A 23,062-nucleotide genomic window follows, 5' to 3' on the forward strand; every position below is an offset into this window, starting at 1 on the left:
TTCACTTACAACCAAATCCTCATCACCAACAAATTAATTTCCATAGTAAAAATGATGGACTTCCCATCACCCATCATTATTTTTCTCTTCATTTTTTCTTCTTATTATTTGTGGAGAAAGTGGCAGAAAAATAAGAAAACTAAGGGAGTTAGTGAGGGAAAGAAGGCCCCTTCGCCGGGGGGAGCGTTACCGATAATTGGCCACCTCCATCTGCTGAACAAGCGCGGGAAGCTTCCACACCATGTTCTTGGATCCATGGCTGATAAATATGGCCCCATCTTTAGGTTGAACCTCGGCTCGCGCCCGGCTTTGGTTGTTAGTAATTGGGAAATGGCTAAAGAAAGTATGTGTACTAATGACGCGGCCGCCGCCTCTCGCCCGGAGCTCTCAGTGTCTAAGAATTTCTCTTATAATTTCGCCATGTTTGGGTTGGCTTCTTACAGTTCTTACTGGCGTGATATGCGTAAAATTACCCACTTGGAGCTCCTCTCTAATCCACGAGTCGATCAGGTGGTCAACTCATTCCAATTTTACCTTTTTCTTTTTTTTAGTTCACTCCATTTTTTCTTTTAGATTAAGAATTTCTCCATCTTTTGTTATATTCGTAAAATTTTAAAAATATTTCTATATAATTAATTATTTGAAAACTAAGGGTTATATTTGAGTCAACATTTATTACATTTTAGTTCACTTTTTTGTGTGAAGTATAAATATTTTGTCAAATGTTCTATTTTTTACATTTTTTTAATAAAAATATAGTTGAGATATATACTAATAATATATATATCTACAAAACATGATAGAAAATAATATTTTCATGTATTTATATATATTTTGATTCATTTTATTATATTTGAAAACAATCCTCATCCGAAGTTAAAACTATATCTAATCCTTTAGGACTTATTTAAGTCTTTTTTATTTATTTTGTAAATAGTTTCAATTTTTTCTATTCATCTCATTTGAAAATAATTATTTTATATTAAATTAATAAAAATCATTAATTAAATTAACATGATTTCATAAAAGATACCTTTATAAAAGACAAATTTTTAATAGAAGATTGTAAAAGAAGAAGAAAAAAAATATTTAAGTACGATACTTTGTATTTTTTTACTTTTGAAATTTTTTAAAATAATTAACTCTACATTGATTGTACAATTGAGTAATTTAACCTAATGTATATTTGTCAAGGCACACAGGTTAAGAGCGTGATGTTAGGTGAGATGAGCACATCATTGAGAGAGTTATACACAAGATGGGGTGGAGAAAGGAAGAAATTGGAGGAAATTTCAGTTGAAATTAAACATTGGTTTGGGGATGCAACACTGAATATGCTTCTCAAAATCATCATGGGGAAAAGATGTGTGGGTCCAAATGCTTCCGAGGGAAATGAAAATGATGCAAGAACATTGCAAATGGGAATTAGGGAGTCTTTCCATTTGATGGGTGAAGGGTTATTGAGAGACTATATTCCTTGGGTTGCAAACCTTGGATTTGATGGCCGAGTTAAGGCTATGGAGAAAATAGCAGAACAAATGGATGCCATTCTTCAGCGTTGGTTTGAAGAACACATGCACCATAGATCCACTGATGATTTGGATAGAAGAGATGGCGATTTTATGGATTCATTGATTTCGTTAGGTCGAGCTAATCAACTTCCAACTCACCATAATCAAAATACAATTGTCAAAGCCACAACTTTGGTACTTCCTTCTTTTATTACTTTTTGTTTTAGCTATTCAACTTTTAAAATATTTAATTTTTAATATCTAATTGTTAATCGATAATTATTTAGATTTGATTGTTTTTAAGAAAATTGAAAATAAAAATAAAAAATAAAAAATTTTAGAAACCAAAATGAAATTGTTTTAACTAAAGTCTTTAATCTTTACTTTCATAAAACGTGAAAAGAAATCAGAACGTGCTCTTCATTATTTTCTTTTTTTTCACAAAAAAAGAAAAAAAAAACAAGTTTTGAACATTTTCTTTTTAAGAAATCTATAACACATTCTAGTCTACATTTATATTTATTTTTAGCTAGTCCACCAAATCTCCAATATCAGTTTATAAAAGATTAGATTCTCTCTTTTTACTTATTTTAAAATACTATTTTTGTCTCTCCCTATCTTTAACTTTTTGATGAATTTTAATATTTGTACTTTTAATTATTTGGTTTATCTTTAACTTTTTTGATGAATTTTAATATTTATACTTTTAATTATTTGGTTTATCTTTAACTTTTTTGATGAATTTTAATATTTATACTTTTAATTATTTGGTTTATCTTTAACTATAATCAAATTAATCTTATATTTGGGGCCACAATTGATTAAAATAATGTTTCTTTAAAAAAATTTATTTGTATTGGACCTGTTTTAATAAAAACTATTTAAAATGAATTTTGGAAGTGTCAAACTAAAACATTTTAAAGTTTTTCAAAATGATTTATTTTAAAATTAAATCAAATACATTGTTAGTCATGGTATGTCAATTTATTTTTAATATTTTTGAAAAACTTTATTTAGTATCATGTTTTCTTAATGAAAATTATTATTATTATTTACTAAATTTTGGTAAAAATTTAACTTTTGAAAATTAAGTTTATGATTTATGGAAGGTAATTAAGTTTATGATTTATGGAAGGTAGGAAGACTAAAATTGAACAATTAAAAACATAAAAACTAAAACAAACCAACTTTAAATGTTGGACACTAAAATGATATTCTTAACATATTTTTAGTTGCATTTTACTATACACGTTCTAAATGCAGAACATGATTGCTGGAGGAACTGAAAGCAGCACAGTGACTCTAACATGGGCCATATCTTTATTACTAAAGAACCCATGTGCCTTAGAAAAGGCTTATCAAGAGCTTGACCAAGTTGTAGGAAGAGACAGGAAGCTGAACGAGTCAGACATAAACAATCTTGTTTATTTACAAGCCATTGTGAAAGAAACACTGAGATTGTACCCAGCAGGGCCTTTACTGGGCCCTCGTGAATTCTACAAGGACTGTTTTGTGGCTGGCTATTTTGTCTCCAAGGGCACTCAATTGATCCCCAACATTTGGAAGATCCAAACTGACCCTCGGGTTTGGCCCGACCCTTTCGAGTTCAAGCCCGAGCGATTTTTGACAACACATAAGGACGTGGATTTGAAAGGGAATAATTTTGAGTTGATTCCGTTTGGGAGTGGAAGGAGAGGGTGTCCTGGAGTTTCATTTGGACTTCAAATGGTGCATTTTGCTTTGGCTGGGTTCTTGCATTCTTTCCACATTAAAAATCCATTGGGCGAAGAAATTGATATGAGGGAGGATTTTGGGATGGCCAATGAGAAAGTGGTTCCTCTTAATGTTTTGGTTACCCCTCGGTTACCTTTGCATCTCCACACCCCAATAACAGTGTAGTTTGCTTAATTTCTACGCAAGTTGTTTTTAGGTGTTTAATTAAGACCATGTTTTTATTTCAAGCTGCAAAGATAAGCTCTTCGTGGTTTTGGCATGTCCTCCATCTTAACTTAAAGGTTGGAGGTTGAATCCACTTAGACAGGAAAAAAAGTTTTTATTCAGAGGCTTGTTTTTATATTTATATTTGTGATGTATGCACAAGAAAGGAAATGCTTTTAATTCTTATCAGTAGTCATTGTAATATAATTATTAATAATAAGAGTATTTTGGGTATGAAGCATTTTGTTGTTTGCTTTAGTTTACAGAAAAGGAAAGTATTTTTCTTTATTTTTATATTTGATTGAATGTGTTTTTTTATTTCAAGGTTGAGGGATGGACTTAAGCCTGCTTATAAAGTTCGAATAAAATACTACCGTAAATCTTCTCTTTTTGTCTTATTAAACCCTTGAAACAAGAAATTATGCAGAGTGAAGTTCAAATCTAAACCTTTATCTTCCCTCTTCAAACTCATATTTTCCACTTTCATGTTTATAAGGAATACTTGTTAAATGTAATTTTTTTATAAGAAGCTGTTTTGGAATGCTACACATATTGTCTTGATAAATACCGCGATTCTCGAAATACGTAAAAATTATGCAACTTTTTAATGAAATTTATTTCACAGGTCTTTAAGCAAAAAGTTGAAAAAAGCTCCAATTTAGGTGGATTGGCAAAGCACTTAAATACACGACTATGTTTCTCCATAATTTCCTCCATTCTAAACTCTAGACTAATTTTCTTGATGAAAATATGACGACCATCATAATTTTGGAGCCCTCACATGCTAGAGACACTGGAACCGCTTGCTATAGTGATAATGGGTAAAATACACCCTCTTATTCCACTTAATTTGAGCTCGTTCCATCATATTACATTCTTGTTAGCTATTTTATAGGTGTTTATCAAATTAAAGGTAGAATTTGGAGTTGACATCGATTTGGAGCTAAATGATGTCATGTCATGTAACGTCAACCAAGGCAAATGTTAAACAAATAAACACTACAACAAAAAACTACATACTATGACAGTTGTGTACATCAAAAAATAGAAGACAGGAAAAAAAATTGTCACAAAAAGTAAAAATCCGAGTTTTTGACGGGAAAAGATGAAATTTTTTGGATAACACTTTCTGTGAGAGTTATTTGATGTTATAGAAGTTACATAAATAATTTATTTAATTTATTAAAATAAAATTAATTTAAAATGAAAATTAAAGTTCATTAAAGCTTTCCCAAAATCTAAAGTTCTTTAACATTTTCCCAAACCCTCATGCGAACAAGGCCATCTCCATCCGACCATCTTCCGGTGTTGTCACCGCCACCGCCCACTCATGCCCATCTCTTCACTCCAAATCCTCACAAAATGACTTTGCTTTCGTATTGATTTTCTCTTTGGAAGGAGCGAGCGAAGAATTTTTTTTTTTTATGGTGGAGGTTTGAATTTTGAAAGTGGGTGTTCAAATGACGCTTCATTATCCTAGGTACACGAAGAGGGATTATGAGGAAATGGAGGAAGGTACGTTGGATTTGCTTCTGAAACAATATGGACTCTATTTTGATGGTACCCTTGAGGGAAAATGGCATTTGCTATTGGGAAGTTCCTATGGCCTTACTAAGTTTGAATTTACCCACCATGTGTTTGATGAAAATTCTCAAAAAAAAAAAAAAAGATATAAATTTATTAGCTTCTATCATAAATATAATCTAAAATTTTGTTATAGTTTATTTTACTATATTTAGAAATGTCCCTATTTTTTCTAGGGATATTTTCAAAATAGCAAATTTTACAAAATATTTATAATCTATAGCAAATTTTATCACTAATAGTATTGATATGTATAGTAATAAAAAACTATTATCGATAGAATCCTAAATTTTGTTATATCTTTTAAATATTTTAATTTATTTTGCTATTTTTGAAAATACCCAATTTCTTATTTAAGTTTATTTAGTTTCTTATTAAATGTGTATTTAATATGCTTTCTTTTCACATTTCTTTGTCATTTTTTTCTTTTATACCTTTTATCCTTTTCTTATTTCAGGCTTCATCTCCCTTCATCTTTCCTCATCTTCCCGATTTTGTTTTTTAATTTCCTTGTCTAATTGTCGGCAACATCTTTTCTACATGCTCACCGACAACCACCGGTGGATTTAGTATAGGTCCAGGGGCTGAGTCATCCTCAATTTTATTGTCTATCTAGAATATGTATAAACGAAATGATTTAATGTTTAATATTTATAGGTAGTTTAATGGTAATTATAGTTGTGAACTCCTTTCCCACCAGTAGTTTTTTTCTTGAGGACTGTATTTTTTAGGTAAGGCCGATTATTTAAACCTAAAAGGATAGGAGTGTTTCCACCACATATTTTCACAGGATATATTCATCCGATATTCTTTTTAACAATGACCCCCAAATTTTGAAGGTACACAAAGATTTCTTCATTTAAATTATTATTATTAAACTTCAATCTCATCTATAAGAGAATCATAGTGTTCACCTCAAAATACAACCCATAATTCCCCAAACAAAAATATGGATCTTCCTCTTCTCCTCATATCCTCATCCAACTTTGCTCTACCTGCCATACTCTTCACCCTTCTCTTCTTTCTTTATGCTCTCTTCGCTTCATTTATCCACGGTCGTCGTAACAGACTACCGCCCCAACCCGACGGTGCTTGGCCGGTCATCGGCCACCTCCCTCTACTCACTGGAAAAGAACTCCTTCACAATACCTTGGGGAAATTTGCTGACAATTATGGACCAATCTTTATGCTAAGGTTCGGTACCAAAAAAACCTTGATTGTTAGCGGATGGGAAGTAGCAAAAGAGTGCTTTACTACCAATGACAAAATTTTTGCATCTCGCCCGAAATTTGCTGCCGCTCAGCTTCTTGGCTATAACTATGCCATGTTTGGGACTAGCCCATATGGTTCTCATTGGAGGCATATTCGTAAAATAGTCATGCTCGAACTTCTTGCTAACCACCGTATGAACAGGCTGCAACACATACCGAGGTTAGAGGTTCAAAATTCCATCGAGGAACTACATGAGCTATGCAGATCAAACAAGAAAGCGGTAGTGGAGATGGAGAAGTGGTTTGGAGATATAACTCTAAACACCATATTTAAGATGGTCATTGGAAAGAGATTCTCCACTACCTTTGAAGGGTGTCATGGGGAAGAGTATCAGAATGCATTGAAAGATTTTTTTAATTTGTTTATCGCTTTTGTTCCCTCAGATTTGTTTCCGTTTTTAAGATGGTTTGACTTTGGAGGATACAAGAAATCCATGAAGAAGACGGCGAAGATTATGGACGAGATGCATGATAAATGGCTTAGAGAGCATCGGGAGAAGAGAAATTCCGATGGACTGGTGATTGAAGATCAAGATCTCATGGACATCATGTTGTCTATAACCAAGGACGAGGATTTTTCCGGCTACGATGTCGATACAATCATCAAATCTACATGTTTGGTATGTTTTAAAATTTTCCTGCTGTGGTGGATTGTGGGGTAGTTTGTGATAACATTCAGTTTTCATGGGTACCTAATGTTATATCAAATAAATATGCTATTTGAAAACCAGGTAGTAGTTAACAATTTTGATGAGAACTGTGAGATATCTCCAATACTTGTAATATGGCATTCTAAACACTAAACCCAGCTTCATAACTATTTCCTTTTCAAAATTAAGTTTATAAATTTTTATTCGTTATCTGTATTTCATCAATAGTTTTCCAAATTTTAAAAACTAAAAAAATAGCTTTCGTTATTTTTGGTTATTTATGGAAATCAGAGTAAATAAATAGGCTTAATTTAAAGAAAAAAAAAACAGAAAGGAAATGGTGATGAGCAAAATAAGTTATTTTATTTTATGTCACTGATTTGAATGAGCTAAAAATTATGTGTAGGCCATGATATTGGGTGGATTTCACACCACCACAGCACAAATGGTATGGGCTCTTTCATTACTTCTAAAACATGAAGAAGCACTCAAGAAAGTCCAACTTGAATTAGATGAACGAGTTGGAAGAGAAAGACAAGTTAATGAGTCAGACATAAACGATTTGATATATCTCCAAGCAGTTGTGAAGGAAGCGTTGCGTCTATATCCTGCAGCACAGCTTTCAGTTCCTCATGAATCTATTGAAGATTGTACAGTGGCAGGTTATCATGTTCCAGCAGGCACAAGATTATGGGTTAATCTTTATAAACTCCAAAGAGATCCAAATGTTTGGGAGAGTCCAACAGAATTTCGTCCAGAGAGGTTCTTGACAAGTGAAAAGAATTATGATGTGAATGGACAAACTCCAGAATTTATACCATTTGGCAGTGGTAGAAGAATTTGTCCTGGAATTTCATTTGCTATTCAAGTTATGCATTTGACACTTGCAAGACTACTTCATGAGTTTCAAATTGGGCTACCTACTCAAGAGCCAATTAATATGGAAGAGAGTGTTGGGTTGAATATTACCAAGAAAGTTCCACTTGAAGTTGTCGTAACTCCACGTCTTTCTCCTTAAATTTATAAATAGTTTTGTGTTCCAATCATTTTTAGAAAGTTATATACCACTCTTTGTAAGAATAATAAAAATAATTATGATAATAGAACGCATGTTACACCATTTTCTAAATTTGCAAAGTAGCAATTTAAGATGTGAATCCTCATAAAACTCTATGATTACTATCTGATAATACTGTCTGTCTGATGACCCTTTAATTACCAATTTTTCGTTATATATTGTAGTACTAGTTTGTTTTTGTCTTAAATGTATAGCAAGGTACGAGTAGACCCATGTGTATTTATTATTTTACTGCAATAATGGTGTGGGTGGGAGTGGGTTCAAACTCATTTTAAAATTTAGTCGGTTATAATTTATGTTTTCAAAATAAATTGCTGGTGGGTATCGATGACTGTGTATTTTATAAACATTATAAAAGATATATGTTGACAGAAAGGAATACTTGTTAGTTTACTAGGTTTCAAACTTTTAAATTTAAAATTAGAAAAAAGAAGAAGTGACCTGGCTTTGGAATCATTACTTAGTTATTATTTTTATTTAATTTGTATCAGATAATACAAACAGACTACAAGAAAAACTGTCTACTATGACACTTGTATATATCACAAAATGGAAGACGAAAAAAAAAAACTGTCACAAAATGTAAAATTTATTGTTTTCTTTGGTATCTAAACCTGTTAGGGAGTTACCATCTTCAAGTTTGAGTAAAGCATTGTCTGCCATGTAAGTATTAAGATAAACTAAGATCTTATAATGATCTTCCAAAGAATCTTTAATTTCTTTACAGTTATGAATTATGATCAAACAATCTAAGATACAATCAGACATTTAATTCTGTGAGTGACATTATGGCGACATCGCTACAAAATCAGAATCCGTATGGACGAACAACTTAAGTAATTTTGAAGTAAAAGGACGGCCATAAAGAGAAGTTTTTTTTTTACTCCATTTATCTATGTTCACATCTCTAGCAACTTGTGGTTTGGGCATTGATTCCTGTATCTAAACTTGAACAAAGATTATTTCTAGATAATAAAGATCCGACTTGGGCTGCAGTTTTGAAGACATTTTTGTAATTATCTTGTAATTAGTAGTTACATAGTTAGAAAATCTTTCTTTAGAGGGGTTTCACGGGGTCTTTTTTTATGCTTTCATTTTTTCTCGACTAAAGCAACCTTTTTTAATTAAAAAAAAAAAAAGATAGATGCACCATCCTAAAACTTGAAAGGCCTTGATATGTCCTGCGATTCTTGTGTGGTCATGATCGATCCAATAAATAGACTAATTAGACAAACAAAAACAAGAATACCTATCGTAAGTGATGCCTTGAGTTCAATTAATTCGACATAAAACACTAAACGATGCTTCTTTCTTTCGATGAGCCAAGTCCCAAAGTTGCCCGACTTATCAAAAAAGTAACAAAGTAAGAAAATTCCATTGTAATCATACTAAAAGAAACACAAATTAAAATCCAATCTAACTCACTGGCTCACCGTATAACACCATGCATCGTAATATAATCAGATTTAGAAAAATGCAAACTGGAGCTAGAATACCCCAAAATCACAACATTGGGCTCAAATAAAAAAACCCATCAACTTGAATAATGAAACAATAAATTTCAATTAATAAAATAGTAAAATGTCATCGTGATATGCCCACTACACAAATATGATATGTTGAAAACGAAAACATCAATCATTATCAATCCTAATGATTTTTCATCTCCAGAGAGATGCCAGCGACCAACAAACCTGAGTTATCCGAAGCTATCCCATCACATTATCGGAATGGTAAGGGTACGGTTTGCCTGGTTTCACATCAATGCCTTGGACAATGAAGACGACAGAAGATATAAACATGAGTAAGTACTGAAAATTAAAACAAAAAGACATATGCAAGCAAACAATAAGAAAGAACACAATAGAAAATTTGAGATTATGCATTCTCTAAATTCATAATTCCTCTTTCAAGAAGTGAAATCTATCTAATCACAACAAATAATAAAGTACTCCCTTAGCGGTTCGATTCTAAGAAATGGCAAATAAAAATTTTAATCACACGTTAAGCGAAAAAAACTTCAAGTAAAACCTCCACTATACTTGGACAAAAAACCATAAATAAAATCTCCACTATAAAAAAACGTCCAGTTAAGCTATCATAAAATAGTTTTAAAAATGATGTGAAATTTTTTCTTTTTTAAAACTGTGCTTGACATTTTTTTTCTCGTAAAGTAAATGTTCATTATACTTGACGTGAATAAAATGTCAACTAAAAGCTAAGGTAAAATAGCCCAAAAATTTCATAAAAACTTCACTATTTGAATTTTTGAAACTATACTCGGTGTTTTTTCTGTATGTAAAAGTTGCTAGTGTCAAGTAAAGCAAATTTTGTAGTAGTGATAACTTTAATGTCAGTCTAAAACCAACATTAATCCATCCTCTTTGACGTCAGTTTTAAAACCGACATTAAATATCTGCATTTTAAAACTGACATTAGGTAGTTCATGGATACTCGATTGTTAGTTCATGATAAACGATGACTTTAAAAAAGCCGTAGTAAACAATCGTGTAGATGATGATACACGATCATGTTTAGTTTATAATACACGATGGTGTAGTTCAAGATATATGATCAAGTAGTTGATGATAAATGATAGTTTTGAAAAGCCCTAGCTAGTAAACGATCACGTAGATTATGATACATGACCATGTGTAGTTTATGATACACGATCATGTAGTTCACGATAAACTATGATTTTGAAGAACCCTATGGTAAATGATCATGTAGTTCATCGCTATCCACGATACATTGAAAAAAAAATAATACAAAATTGATGATCATGTAATTCATGAAATCAGTAGCGCATTTGTACTCTTGAAAGAGTCACACACCTGTTCTACAATTTGATGGCAAAATTATTACTCATAAGCATAAGCGGGTAGTTGTGGAGTTAAAACAACTTTGAGTGGAGCTTTTCTACCACTAGCCAATCCACAACTCTCTTCCATGTCGACAAGTTCTTGTGATGGTCTACCAATTTTGAACCCATGTAGCAAGTTGGCTAGCGTAAGATGTATCATTTGAAGGGCGAACGAGATGGCAGGGCATATCCTTCGACCGTTTCCAAATGGTATCAATTGAGGATTTTGTCCTCTAACATCAAAATTCTTTTGGTTTGTTATAAATCTTTCTGGTCGAAATTCACATGGATCATCCCAAACATGTGGGTCTTTTTGGAGTTTTTGAGCATTGACAATGAGGCGGGTTCCTTTCGGAATGTGGTAGCTACCAATTGTACAATCTTCTATTGATTCACGAGGGACTAAGAGTGGCCCAGGTGGGTGTAATCTTAGAGTTTCCTTCACAATAGCTTGGAGATAAGGTAGATTCTTTAAATCTGTCTCTTTCACTTGTCTTTCTCTCCCAACTTGTTCGTCTAATTCATGTTGAGCCTTCTTTAGTGCATTTTCATTGTTGAGAAGTAACGAAAGAGCCCATGACATTGTAACTGCTGTAGTATCAAATCCACCTAATATCACATTCTGCATTAATTTTAGGAAAATGATTGTAAATAACACAACCATATAAAATATTTACAAAAAATATGTAGATTTCTCATTCTACCAATAAGAAATCATAACCATCTATACCATGTTTATCAAGATTTTTATCAATGTCTATCAAAATCATTGACAGATAATATGGGATGATATCTTTTGTAAATATTTTGATTCTCACTTGCTCCATTTGAAAATTTTCCTTTTTAACCCATTTTTTTGTTACTTTTTGTTGAACAAAGTTCAAATTTTACTTTCTTGTCCACTCAAAAGAAAAAAGTCTTAAATTTATTTTGGGTTAAATTCAATTTTAAGCCCTTCATTTTTTAAATTTTCCAACATAGGGAATCGTTTGTTCGTTTATGTTTAGTTTGGTATTTTTTTTTTTTTTTTTTTGTATTTTAAAATTAAGGCTATACACACAACTTCCACCTCCAAATTTTTTCATTTAATATTTAAATTTCACCAATTGTTTAAAAAGTCAAGAAAAGTTTTGAAAACTAAAAAAATAGTATAGCTAGGGCTCTAAAAAAGTTCTTTATATTTTGGAATGTAGTGAAAAATTTAACTATTATACTAAAGAAAGATACTAATCATGGCACGAATACGAAGAAATAGAATTAATTTCTAACAACAAGAAAAAAAATAAAAATGATCATTTACATTTTTTTAAAAAAATATATAACAAGTTGAAAAAATATTGAAAAAATTTAAAAAGGAAAAAATCAGATGCCCACAGTAGTTGAAATAACAAAGATAAATGACTAGAACTTTAATTTTAGATTTTTGAAAACTATGTTGGTTTCCTACAACATCTTTTACCATTATTTTATCTGCAGCTACCTAACCAAACACTGGATTCTATAGTCAAAATTATAAAAGTAAAAATTGACAAGTCGACGAAAAAGTTGTTTTACTCGAATTTCTTTTATTGTTTAATAAAATTCTTAAAGAGTAGACAAAAAAGTTGGCAAGAAAGTCTAACTTCTGAAATATTTTATTCTACTTTGATAATGAAATCTACCTACCCTATCATATAAACCCTACTAAATTCTTTCCATTTAAAATCACTGGAAGCTTCATACTATTTTTCTAATGGAAAATGATTAATTTTCTACCCAAACAATTTAAATGGTATCAGTTTTAACACAACTTTCAATTTCATCAAATTCTAATGCAATTTTTTGTTTTATGTTTTCTTTTATTTAAAAATATATTATGATAGTTAGAGCATTAAAATAATATAATACTTTACCAAGCATGTAGCTTTGATAATTGTATCAGCATCGTAGTTGAGCTGTTCTCCATCATCATCTTCAACACTAGAAATCATTACATCCATGAAGTCTTTTTCTTCCATCTGTCCATTGCTGTAATAATCTCTCCTCTCTCGATGTTGTTGGAGGAATTTGTGAAACACCTCATCTAATATTTGTGCACTCTTCTTCATGGCTTTTTCATGTCCTCCTAAATCCAACCAACTCAAAAACAAAAACGATTCCGAAGGAATGAATTTCATAAAGAATTCAAAGAAACCCCCCAAAGCCTTTCGACACTTTTCACGGCTTACATGGTCGTCGAAGGCGGTCGAAAATCGCTTTCCGATCACCATCTTGAACATGGTGTTGAGGGTTATGTCTACAAACCATTTCTTCATTTCCACCACAACTTTCTCACTTTTGTTATTGTTATTTTTGAGCCAATATAAGTCATAAAGTTCCTTCATCCAACTATGAACTTCGACTACTCTAACGTGTTCAAGCTGCTCGATGCGTTGGTTTGTGAAGAGTCCGAGCATGGCTAGTTTGCGTACATAGCGCCAGTGTGGATTGTAAGGGCTGAACGCCATCATAGCATAGTCATAGGCAAGAAGCTTTGATGCAAGTTGCTTTGGACGAGACGCAAAGATTCTATCGTTTGTAGTAAAACATTCTTTTGCTATTTCCCAATTGCTCACAATCAACGCTCTTTTCGTACCGAATCTGAAAGTGAATATTGGTCCATACACATCCGCCATTTTGGCCAATGTTATGTGGATTGGCTCACTCGCATTTAGGAGATGGAGGTGGCCGATCACTGGCCAAGCGCCATCGGGTTCTGGTGGGAGTCTCTTCGGATGAGCTACTGATCTCCTAGACATGATGAAAAGGAGGTAGATAATGAAGGCAAGGGCAAAGATTACTCCGGCGACGGCGTGAGACGGCTGTTCCATTTGTGCAGAATCTTTTTAAATGTTAGGGTGAGGAACTTTGGAGAACTTTCAGCACGGTAAATGGGTGTGTTTATCTAAGAGGCTGCATGGCTCTACTACGAATACAAAATTAAGTTGAATGGAGTTTTTTAAAGAGATGGTAGGATCGTACATAGATATTAAATATATTTGAAATTTGAAGGACTACATTTCAAATAAAAATGGTGGTTGTTTTAATTGGACAAACATTACATTCCAATAATTCATCTCCAACATGCATGCTGGTCCTGAAAAAGAAAAAATCAAAATAAAAATTATCTTAAACCACACTCAATGGTGGTGACAGGAAGACATGTGGATACAATATTTTTCCAAAAAAATAAACTTAAAGCAATCTCAACGGTGGGGACAGGAAGTCATGTAGAGAATATTAAATGAAATGAATAAAAGCTTTTGGGAAAATGGAGCCCAAAACTCCCTCACAACGTCAGTTGATTTTCATTTTAACTAAGCAAACCATTTGAATTTGGTTAGATGGGAGATGAGTAGAATTGTTTTTATTGGTTGATTATGAGGTTATAGGTTATCAAAATAAGGAAGGAAATTTTTAGACTAATCACAAATTGTCGTACTATTTACTAAATTAACCATGAAAAATATAAATAATTAAATTTATGAAATTAATTAAAATATTTGGCATCTCATCCAAACTGAGATTGAAAATATAAATTTGTCAAATGTCAATTTTGGTTAATTTTTTTATACCAGCGGACTTCCCTTGCTTCCTCCCTCCTTTTCTTCTATATTTGAGCATTTGATGTATTACTCCTCAATCGGTATGTCAATGAGGAGCAAAGGTACTCATTATTAGCTTAGGAGTTGAAGATTTTTATGATATTTTAACTTTTTAGATTTAAATATGTTAATGAATCATTCTACAGATTGATAGTATTCTACCAATTGTGTCTTTGGGTTCTTTATATGTGTTTAACATAATGTTCCTAATTATATATAATGTTGGTAGATGTATGGTTATTAGCTAGGTATCAAATCATGTAAAGTGATGTATAATAGTGATTTGAAGACCCAAGTGACAAAAGCTTAGGTTGGCTAGTATTTTCTAATCAACCGAGGGGAGAACCATTATAAATGTTAATTTAGATTGTTCCTAGTTAATTAACCTTCATCTTATGGTAATTGATAGCATTTGAAATATGCTATCTATTTTCGCTTAGTTCAAACTCCTTCTGTAATTTTACGTTCTTGATTGGCTATTTTGTGAATGTTTAAAAATATGAAGGTAGAATATGGTGCTATAGTCATTTTAGTGCCTAATTCTAGCACCATATTCGAGCAATTATGATGTTCTAAGACATCAATCAAGGCATCTTGGCATGGAAAAGAAGTCTTTGGCTTCTATTTTGCAACACCACGACTTTGTAAGATAGAATAGGTCTTACTCGCGAAAAGCCCACCGTGTCAATCCTAGAACGCCATGACAGTCCAAAGTTTTCACCCTACGTTGATGACCCCCTTAACGTTGCAGTGTCATGAGAATATTATTTAAGTGTTGTTATGCCACTAGATTTGACCTAGCTATTACGAATTCTAGCCGACTTGCACCTATTTTCTGACCTCGTCATCCATCAAGTGGATGAGAGGCTAAGATACTTGTCTTAGCTTAGGTGTTTAGAAATCTCTTCTTGTCGCTTTGAATTTATGATATATGTTATATGTCCTGATGCTTGGAGAATGTATAACTTATATGCTTTGCATTGAATTTTTTACTTGGGTCAATTTGATTAAATTTAGTTAGAAAAAATAGGTTAGATTAGCTTGTTAATCTATTTTGATGAGCATTGTTCTGATCAGTCTAGAATTGAATCCATTGAATGTTAATTATACTGATGGAAATTAGGCATTCCATTTAAGAATCTCTTGATCTTAATGCTATTCGGAAATTCAATTATACATGCTTAATCATATTGGATTAGAATAATTAAAACCCTGATACAATTTAGTTCTCTTAAATAATTAAATTGGTTAGGTAAAATTTACTTATGGAGACATGGTGTTAGTTTAAATTTTAATAAATAGACATTTTTTCTTTATTTTTATTATTGATTCTTTAGATTCTTTCTTTGGTCTCATGCTATCCAACTTTCTTGCAATCAAATTCTAACTCAACCCCTCACTTACCTTGGGTTGAAAATGATTTTGTTTAAGAATCAATGTTCTCCTTGAGTTCAATGAACTCGGACGTGCCACTACGTCTAGTTTCTTGGTGTGAATTTGGTAACTCGTTAGGTACGGATTTAGGCTATGAAATTCACTGATCAACTTCCACATTCTTAATGCTTTCATCTAATTAAAATGATTAGTAGTTGATTGATTAGGACTCTCACTTAGCTTTTCCGAATGAGTTGGCTAAGCTCAGATAAAATAGAATTAATTTAATGAATCCATGATCAGATGATAATTCAAGAAATAACGACTTAGAAATCTAGGCTAGCCATTAAATCACTTAAATTCAATTTTATTTAAGTGTTTTTTTTTTGGAAAATTGTATTGGGTGGCTCAATACAAATATCATAACTTTTTTTTCAAATAATGTAAATGAAGAAAGTAATGACAAAAATAAAGTTGTGACCAAACTATTAACAAAAATATGGTAGTTTTGGACCACACACCTTATTTTTTTCATTATTTATATATATATTACACGAGTCTACGTTTTCGTATTTTATTCTTTATTTATATTATTTGTGGGTACCTTATCTTATTCCTTTTTTTTTTAATTTTCATATATATATGGGCTCATACTTTCTTCCTTTCTTAATTATATATATATATATATATATATATATATTAAATATTTCAATCTAAAAATATCTTCCTTTCTTAAAATTAATATCAACTTTCCATTTTTATCTTTTTATTTATTTATATAAATTTATTAAATATTTAAATTCTAAAATTATATTAAAATTAATATCAACTTTCTAAATTTAATTAATTAATTTTTTTCTTTATTTATATGTTATATATATTAAATATCACAACATTCAATATTCAAATTTTCATATTAAATTTATTTTTCCTAATTTAATTTGATTATTTATTAATCAAAATTATACATAATTTTTTTTCTAATTTTCAATTCTTAAGAAAAAAACATATTTATTAATAGAATATGTTATTAAACAAATTAAAATAGTAATAATAATAATGGAGGGACATTCAAGCTTATCCAACCACAAATGAAGCTATAAATGCAGGTTGGTTATGTGGGCAATTAAATAAATTTTTTTTAATGTTCATGACAAAAAAAAAAAAGAAAGAAAAAACAAGAAACTTGAAACAATTTAAAAGAAAATTATGGTTCAATTTCAAATTAAATTAAAAAAACCTACACTAATCAAATTAGCAAACTATTTTGTGTCATTAGTATCTTATTAATTTAATCTTAATATTGTGATCATTTTTTTTGGATATTTTGATATATAGCAAAATGATTAATTTGTTTATATAAAAGTTTTTTTTAAGGAAATTAGTTTTATTTCAAAATTAGCAAATTATTATTTTTAGGTAATATAAATAAATATATATACATAGTTGAATAAATTGCTCACATATTATGATCTTTACATTTTTTAAAAGCTACTCAAAATAAGAAAAGTGAATCTAATAAAAACAAGTTGACACAAAATATAAAAGAAAGTGAATTTAATAAGCAAAATTCAATATTTAATATTAAATATATATATATAAATAAAGAAAAAAATTAAAATTGAAAAGTTGATATTAATTTTAATAATTCTTTTTTAGAATTGAAATATTTAATATATATATATATGTAATTAAGAAAGGAAGAAAGTATGGAGCCCACACATATTTATGAAAAAGAAGAAACAAGATATGGGACCCACGATTAATGTAAATAGTAAATAAAATAAAAAAATTGTATGGCCCACATCTAATATATATATATAAATAATAAAAAAATAAGACGTGAGATCCAAAACTATCATATTTTGTGTGAATAGTATAACTCAACCTTATTTTTGTTATTACTTTCTCCATTTACCTTATTTGAGAAAAAAGTTCCAAATATCATTTAGTAATATTAGCACTAAACTTTTCAAATTTGTAAATATAGCAACTTTCTAATTTTTGTTGATATTTTATATTTTAATCTTTTCTTTATTCAAAAAAATAGGTTGATATCCTCATTTTTTTTCTTCATATATATACTCTTAATTTTTCAATTTTTAGCTTATACAAATTTTCACAACAACAAAAATACAAATCAAAATTTTAAGTTAAATTATAAAATTAAATTCCATGTAATTGCACAAATTCTAAAATGAAAATCTCATTTTAAAACATATCAAAACCATAAATAGGCTAAACAAAATATATTTGACTATTAAACACACTTCACTACTCATGTATAATTTTGTTAAAGCATTTAAGTCCTAAAGTCATTTGGTGCCTTATTTATTATGTTCATATCAATATTATTTTATTATAGATGAACTAAGTGTCAAATAGTTAACTAAAAGGGGAGTAACAAAATAATGAAGAAGGAAGGGGAGAGAAAGATGGAAATTAAATACAGAAATACGACAATATTAAAGGTTTTTGTTAGGGAGTGTGTATCTATGGAACGAAGTCGACTTTTTTGACGAAACTGTCACCTAACCGACTATGGTGGACCTATTAAATGTTCAAATCCACCTCGACCATGAATGAGTGCAAATCGACTATCGATTGATCGATTTGGATTTGTTTAAGCTTTTCATACTTCTTTAAAAAATGTTATTGATTTAGATATAATTTTGAAAAATTATACCAACTAGTCCCTCTTTAATATTTTGGTCTATCATGCTCACCCTCCATCCTAACCATGTAACAATAATGTTATTTTCTCTTAATTTTTTTATTAAAGTTCTAGAAATTTGTTAATATAATTCTAACTATTTTTTCTTGTTGAATTAATTCAGTCTCAAAATGATCATAGTTTAATGGCGTCGAGTTGAAAAGGAAGCACCGAAAGTGGTAATTGTTCACACATCTCAAGAAGTAGAATTCAACAGCTCTATCTCATCCCCAAGATTCAAAACATAAATTGTGTTTCTCTTTCTTAATTTTTGGTAACTACAGACAAATGTATTCTCATTTCCCGAGCCCCACGCGGCATTTGGTTGCCATCACCGCTTACCTCACAAAATCTAATACATTACACAATACACATAGTCGTAAAATGTCACTAAACTTCTTTGTAAGACTCCAATTTTGTATATTTATATGAAGGTTAATATCTATCATGTAATTTCAAACAACTACATTTAATTCTTCCTTTTTTGTCATCCATATTAAAATGTAAAGACTAAAATTTATAACAACGTCAAATTAAAAAGTGTAAACATTTTCAAACTCGAAACTAAATAAAAATTAAACTTAAATCCTTGATATGTATTTAAAAAATGAATAAAATAATTCGGGTTCACATTTTCAGACAATTACAATAAAGATTTTCTAATATAAAAAGGAAATATCCTTCTCAAACAAATATAAAGAGGAAATATACTTCATTAATATGCTAGAGGATCCTACAAAAATGAATTGAATGAAAGTTTGTCCGTTTAGTACAATATATTAGCACTCTAATCATTAATAAAAACGAAGACAAGTTGAGGGATGACCACATAGCAGCTAAAGAATACTGATCATCTCATCCAATATATGATGCATGTGGGTGTAAAATTCAAATTATTAAAGAATTGCGAAGAGCTCACTTATCTGTACGATAACAATGGATAGTAACAATGAGAGAAGTAACCCAATTTATGGATAAAGATATTGTGAAGTCTTTTGATGTTTCAAGTGGATCCTCCACAAGTAATTAATGGTATACAAAAATATTGTAAATGTGTGCCATGTTTCTTCTTGTTTTATTTATTTCTGTTTGTCCATTGTTTCAATCGCGTAACAAATTTTGTATTGTGCACCAAAAGATACAAATTATATGCTAAGGAAAGAATGTCCATATCGTTGAATTTATTGCACCTAATTTGAAAAAAGAGATCGTTCAATACCTAACAAAATTGTTCTTTTGTATGTGAAATTTCCTGTCTCCTTCCGGTTTGTGTGTTAATACCTTTCCTATTAAAACTCTATCCTTTAAGTCCTCAAGTATTCCAAATTTGGCAACATTTTCATACGCAATATGGAACTCCTTCACCTTTCCTATTAAAACTCTATCCTTTAAGTCCTCAAATATTCCAAATTTGGCAACATGATTGTCATACGCAATATGGAACTCCTTCACTTTTCTTCCCCGGACGTGGTTGCTAGAATCTTCGCCCTCATCATCTTTCTCTATGCTCTATTCAAGATATATAGAGGAAGAGCCAGAGCTCATCATCGGAAGCGACTGCCACCGGAAGTCGGTGGCGCATTGCCGCTGATTGGCCATCTTCATCTTTTAGATAAAAATGAACCAGCTCACATAACGTTTGCCAAAATGGCTGATGCATATGGGCCAATATTTACGTTGAGATTGGGTTTGTACACAAACTTGATTGTGAGCAATTGGGAAATAGCGAGAGAGTGTTTTACTACAAACGATAAAATCTTTGCCTCTCGTCCAAAGCTCGTGGCCTCAAAGTTGTTGGGGTATGACTATGCCATGTTGGGGTTGAGCCCATATGGTCCACACTGGCGCCATGTTCGCAAGTTAACCATGCTTGAACTATTGACGAGCCATCGCCTCCAGAAGCTCCAACACATAAGGGTATCCGAGGTCCAAACTTCGATTAAGAATTTATATGAGTTATGTCTAAAAAACAAGAAGAATAATGAGAAGAATGCATTGGTGGAGATGAAGACATGGTTTGGAGATATAACTCTAAACACCATTTCTAGGATAGTGGTTGGAAAGCAATTCTCAACGGCCGTGGATGTGAGTAATACTAATGAAAATGAAGAGTATCGGAAGGCGTTGAGGGATTTTTTCGAATGGTTTGGAGTATTTGTTCCTTCAGATTCGTTTCCATTTCTAAAGTGGTTGGATTTGGGTGGACATGAGAAAGCCATGAAGAAGACTGCCCAAGTTCTCGATGAGGTGTTTGATAAATGGATTCAAGAGCATCAACAAAAGAAAAATAATTTGGGTGCAGTGAAGATGGAAGAACATGACTTCATGGATGTGATGCTTTCTAATGTTAGAGATGACGGACAACTTTCTAAATATGATGCTCATATTGTCACCAAAGCTACATGTTTGGTATATATATTACATGCATATTTACTTTGATGATCTATTTACCTACATTTGCTTTTACTTAACTAGGTTTATGTTCTTGTTAGGCTCTTATATTGGCTGGATCTGACACTACAACAGTAACAATGATATGGGCTCTTTCTTTACTTCTTAATAATCAAGAAGTACTTAAGAGAGCTCAACTTGAATTGGACGAACATGTTGGGAGACAAAGACAAGTGAAAGAATCCGATGTAAAGAACTTACTGTATCTTCAAGCTGTTGTGAAAGAAACATTACGTTTATATCCTGCAGCGCCAATTCTAATCCCTCATGAATCAATTGAGGATTGTGTGGTTGCTGGTTACCATATTCCGTTAGGAACACGATTGATAGTGAATGTTCAAAAGCTTCAAAGAGACCCACAAATATGGGAGGATCCTTGTGAGTTTCATCCAGAAAGATTTTTAACAAGTGAAAAAGATTTTGATGTTAGAGGACAGAGTCCCCAGTTAATACCATTTGGAAGTGGTCGAAGAATGTGCCCTGGAATCTCGTTTGCTCTACAAGTGATGCATTTAGCACTTGCCAATTTGCTTCATGGGTTTGAAATTAGTAGGCCAACTAAAGAGCTTCTGGACATGGAGGAGAGTGCTGGAATGACAAGTATTAGAAAGAATCCACTTGAAGTTGTTTTAACGCCACGCCTTCCACCTCAAGTTTATGAATTATAAGTTTTATATATAAAACGAATTGAATCAACAGAGAATGGTAGAAAAATTTAACAGGATACTATAGCGCGCGTCGCTCTCACCAATAAAACAATGGAGTTTGCAAAAATAGCATGAGAAATCACTTGTGAATTCAAAACAGATATATGAGGTTTTTTTGAGGAATTCCTATTGAGATTTATTTCAAACCTTCAACCTCACCGAGAAAAATTAGTACAATCCAATTATTATATGTGTATACGTATGCATATACGATTACTATTTGAAAAATTGTAGTACGTGGTAATTTAATTTTATGGATTTGCCAACTTATCGAACACTTTTTTTTTTTCATTTTTGCAAATATGACAAAAAAAAAGTCTAACACACAAGTGATACACTTGATGCACCGGATGAAAGTCTGTTGTACTTAAAACACTCTTTGTGTTCGAAAATATGTGAGGCTTTAATTGCGTTCTCCCTTTCATGATAAGAATGATCGCAACAAATAACTAATTATGTGTCAAAAATTGTTATTTGGTGAGAAGGCTACGGGACGAACTCTTATGCGTTTTGAGCTTCTTTCGCACCCGGAAGTGTGATGTCATCCTTGTGTATGCAAGTTGACAATTGATTCGACTTTGTCAACCAATCAAAATTCAGAATGAGAAAATGGCAGAGACACATGGAGTTCTGTAGTTGGACCAATTCTCACTATCGGTAGAAGTAATCATTCAGACATGAAAAACTTCATCTGAAAGGCTTATAAATAGATGAAAATCTGATCATTTGAAGTTGTTTTTACCTTAAGCTCACTTGAGAAAGAATTGAGAGAAATTTCAAAGTTTTAGAGATCTAAAACGAGGTTGAATCTGGCAAGAGTTGCAAGGAAGTTACAAGAGAGCTCGAGACTAAAAAGCTAGTTGAGTGTCTTTGTAATTGTGAATAGTTTTTCTAGAAAATGCTTTCCAAAATAAAAAGGATTTCTAAATGTGTTTAAATGTGTATTGTCTTTCTAATGAAATTATGAAAGATATGATGTCTCTTATACTTTCCAATTCTTAAAATGCATATGATTTATAAATGAATTAGACTTGTATATGAACTTAAATGATGTGATAAGATGAGCTGTAATTGAGAAATGCATAAGATTTGATATAAATTTGTAATTGAGAAATGATGATACTTTGTACCCTATAAGATGAGATGTTTTATCCTTGTTGTGTGGTATAGGATAATATGTTATATTTTTTATGTGTGTTATGGAATAGAATGCCTTATATCTATACTCTCTGATATCGAGTGGGATGCCTCATACTTGCTTTGGAATTTGGTAATATTTAGTAATAAGATATTCCCTAG

General features: G+C 31.3%; 4 protein-coding genes across 4 annotated transcripts; 3 read left to right on the forward strand and 1 right to left on the reverse strand.

Annotated features, from left to right (window-relative positions):
* LOC101213214 (cytochrome P450 82A3) lies at nucleotides 1-3,690 on the forward strand. The gene is made up of 3 exons (XM_011654093.2): nucleotides 1-510; nucleotides 1,203-1,706; nucleotides 2,775-3,690. Exons 1-3 carry the CDS (start codon nucleotides 52-54, stop codon nucleotides 3,408-3,410), a joined length of 1,599 nt encoding a protein of 532 aa, XP_011652395.1. The 5' UTR covers nucleotides 1-51; the 3' UTR covers nucleotides 3,411-3,690.
* A 2,181-nt stretch (nucleotides 3,691-5,871) lies between these two features.
* Nucleotides 5,872-8,141, forward strand: LOC101208091 (cytochrome P450 CYP82D47). Its single transcript, XM_004147754.3, has 2 exons — nucleotides 5,872-6,924; nucleotides 7,361-8,141. Exons 1-2 carry the CDS (start codon nucleotides 5,983-5,985, stop codon nucleotides 7,970-7,972), a joined length of 1,554 nt encoding a protein of 517 aa, XP_004147802.1. The 5' UTR covers nucleotides 5,872-5,982; the 3' UTR covers nucleotides 7,973-8,141.
* A 2,507-nt stretch (nucleotides 8,142-10,648) lies between these two features.
* LOC101208575 (cytochrome P450 CYP82D47) lies at nucleotides 10,649-13,942 on the reverse strand. Its single transcript, XM_004147756.3, has 2 exons — nucleotides 12,788-13,942; nucleotides 10,649-11,517 (listed from the first exon to the last, which is right to left on the reverse strand). Exons 1-2 carry the CDS (start codon nucleotides 13,742-13,744, stop codon nucleotides 10,894-10,896), a joined length of 1,581 nt encoding a protein of 526 aa, XP_004147804.1. The 5' UTR covers nucleotides 13,745-13,942; the 3' UTR covers nucleotides 10,649-10,893.
* A 5,976-nt stretch (nucleotides 13,943-19,918) lies between these two features.
* On the forward strand, nucleotides 19,919-22,051 carry LOC101208335 (cytochrome P450 CYP82D47). The gene is made up of 2 exons (XM_004147755.3): nucleotides 19,919-21,014; nucleotides 21,098-22,051. The coding sequence occupies exons 1-2, from the start codon at nucleotides 20,025-20,027 to the stop codon at nucleotides 21,722-21,724; spliced, it is 1,617 nt and encodes a 538-aa protein (XP_004147803.2). The 5' UTR covers nucleotides 19,919-20,024; the 3' UTR covers nucleotides 21,725-22,051.
* Nucleotides 22,052-23,062: the final 1,011 nt, after the last annotated feature.

This window comes from Cucumis sativus, chromosome 3, assembly GCF_000004075.3.
Source record: "Cucumis sativus cultivar 9930 chromosome 3, Cucumber_9930_V3, whole genome shotgun sequence".
Lineage (NCBI taxonomy): Eukaryota > Viridiplantae > Streptophyta > Magnoliopsida > Cucurbitales > Cucurbitaceae > Cucumis > Cucumis sativus.

What these genes read in the sequence shown, in the direction of transcription:
- LOC101213214 (XM_011654093.2), top strand. Translation starts at nt 52, where the DNA reads ATGATGGACTTCCCATCACCCATCATTATTTTTCTCTTCATTTTTTCT. An exon ending in CTAATCCACGAGTCGATCAG is followed by an intron (nt 511 to 1,202) that starts GTGGTCAACTCA and finishes CAAGGCACACAG; the next exon opens with GTTAAGAGCGTGATGTTAGG. An exon ending in TTGTCAAAGCCACAACTTTG is followed by an intron (nt 1,707 to 2,774) that starts GTACTTCCTTCT and finishes TTCTAAATGCAG; the next exon opens with AACATGATTGCTGGAGGAAC.
- LOC101208091 (XM_004147754.3), top strand. Translation starts at nt 5,983, where the DNA reads ATGGATCTTCCTCTTCTCCTCATATCCTCATCCAACTTTGCTCTACCT. An exon ending in TCATCAAATCTACATGTTTG is followed by an intron (nt 6,925 to 7,360) that starts GTATGTTTTAAA and finishes AATTATGTGTAG; the next exon opens with GCCATGATATTGGGTGGATT.
- LOC101208575 (XM_004147756.3), bottom strand. Translation starts at nt 13,744, where the DNA reads ATGGAACAGCCGTCTCACGCCGTCGCCGGAGTAATCTTTGCCCTTGCC. An exon ending in TTATCAAAGCTACATGCTTG is followed by an intron (nt 11,518 to 12,787) that starts GTAAAGTATTAT and finishes AAATTAATGCAG; the next exon opens with AATGTGATATTAGGTGGATT.
- LOC101208335 (XM_004147755.3), top strand. Translation starts at nt 20,025, where the DNA reads ATGATTGTCATACGCAATATGGAACTCCTTCACTTTTCTTCCCCGGAC. An exon ending in TCACCAAAGCTACATGTTTG is followed by an intron (nt 21,015 to 21,097) that starts GTATATATATTA and finishes TGTTCTTGTTAG; the next exon opens with GCTCTTATATTGGCTGGATC.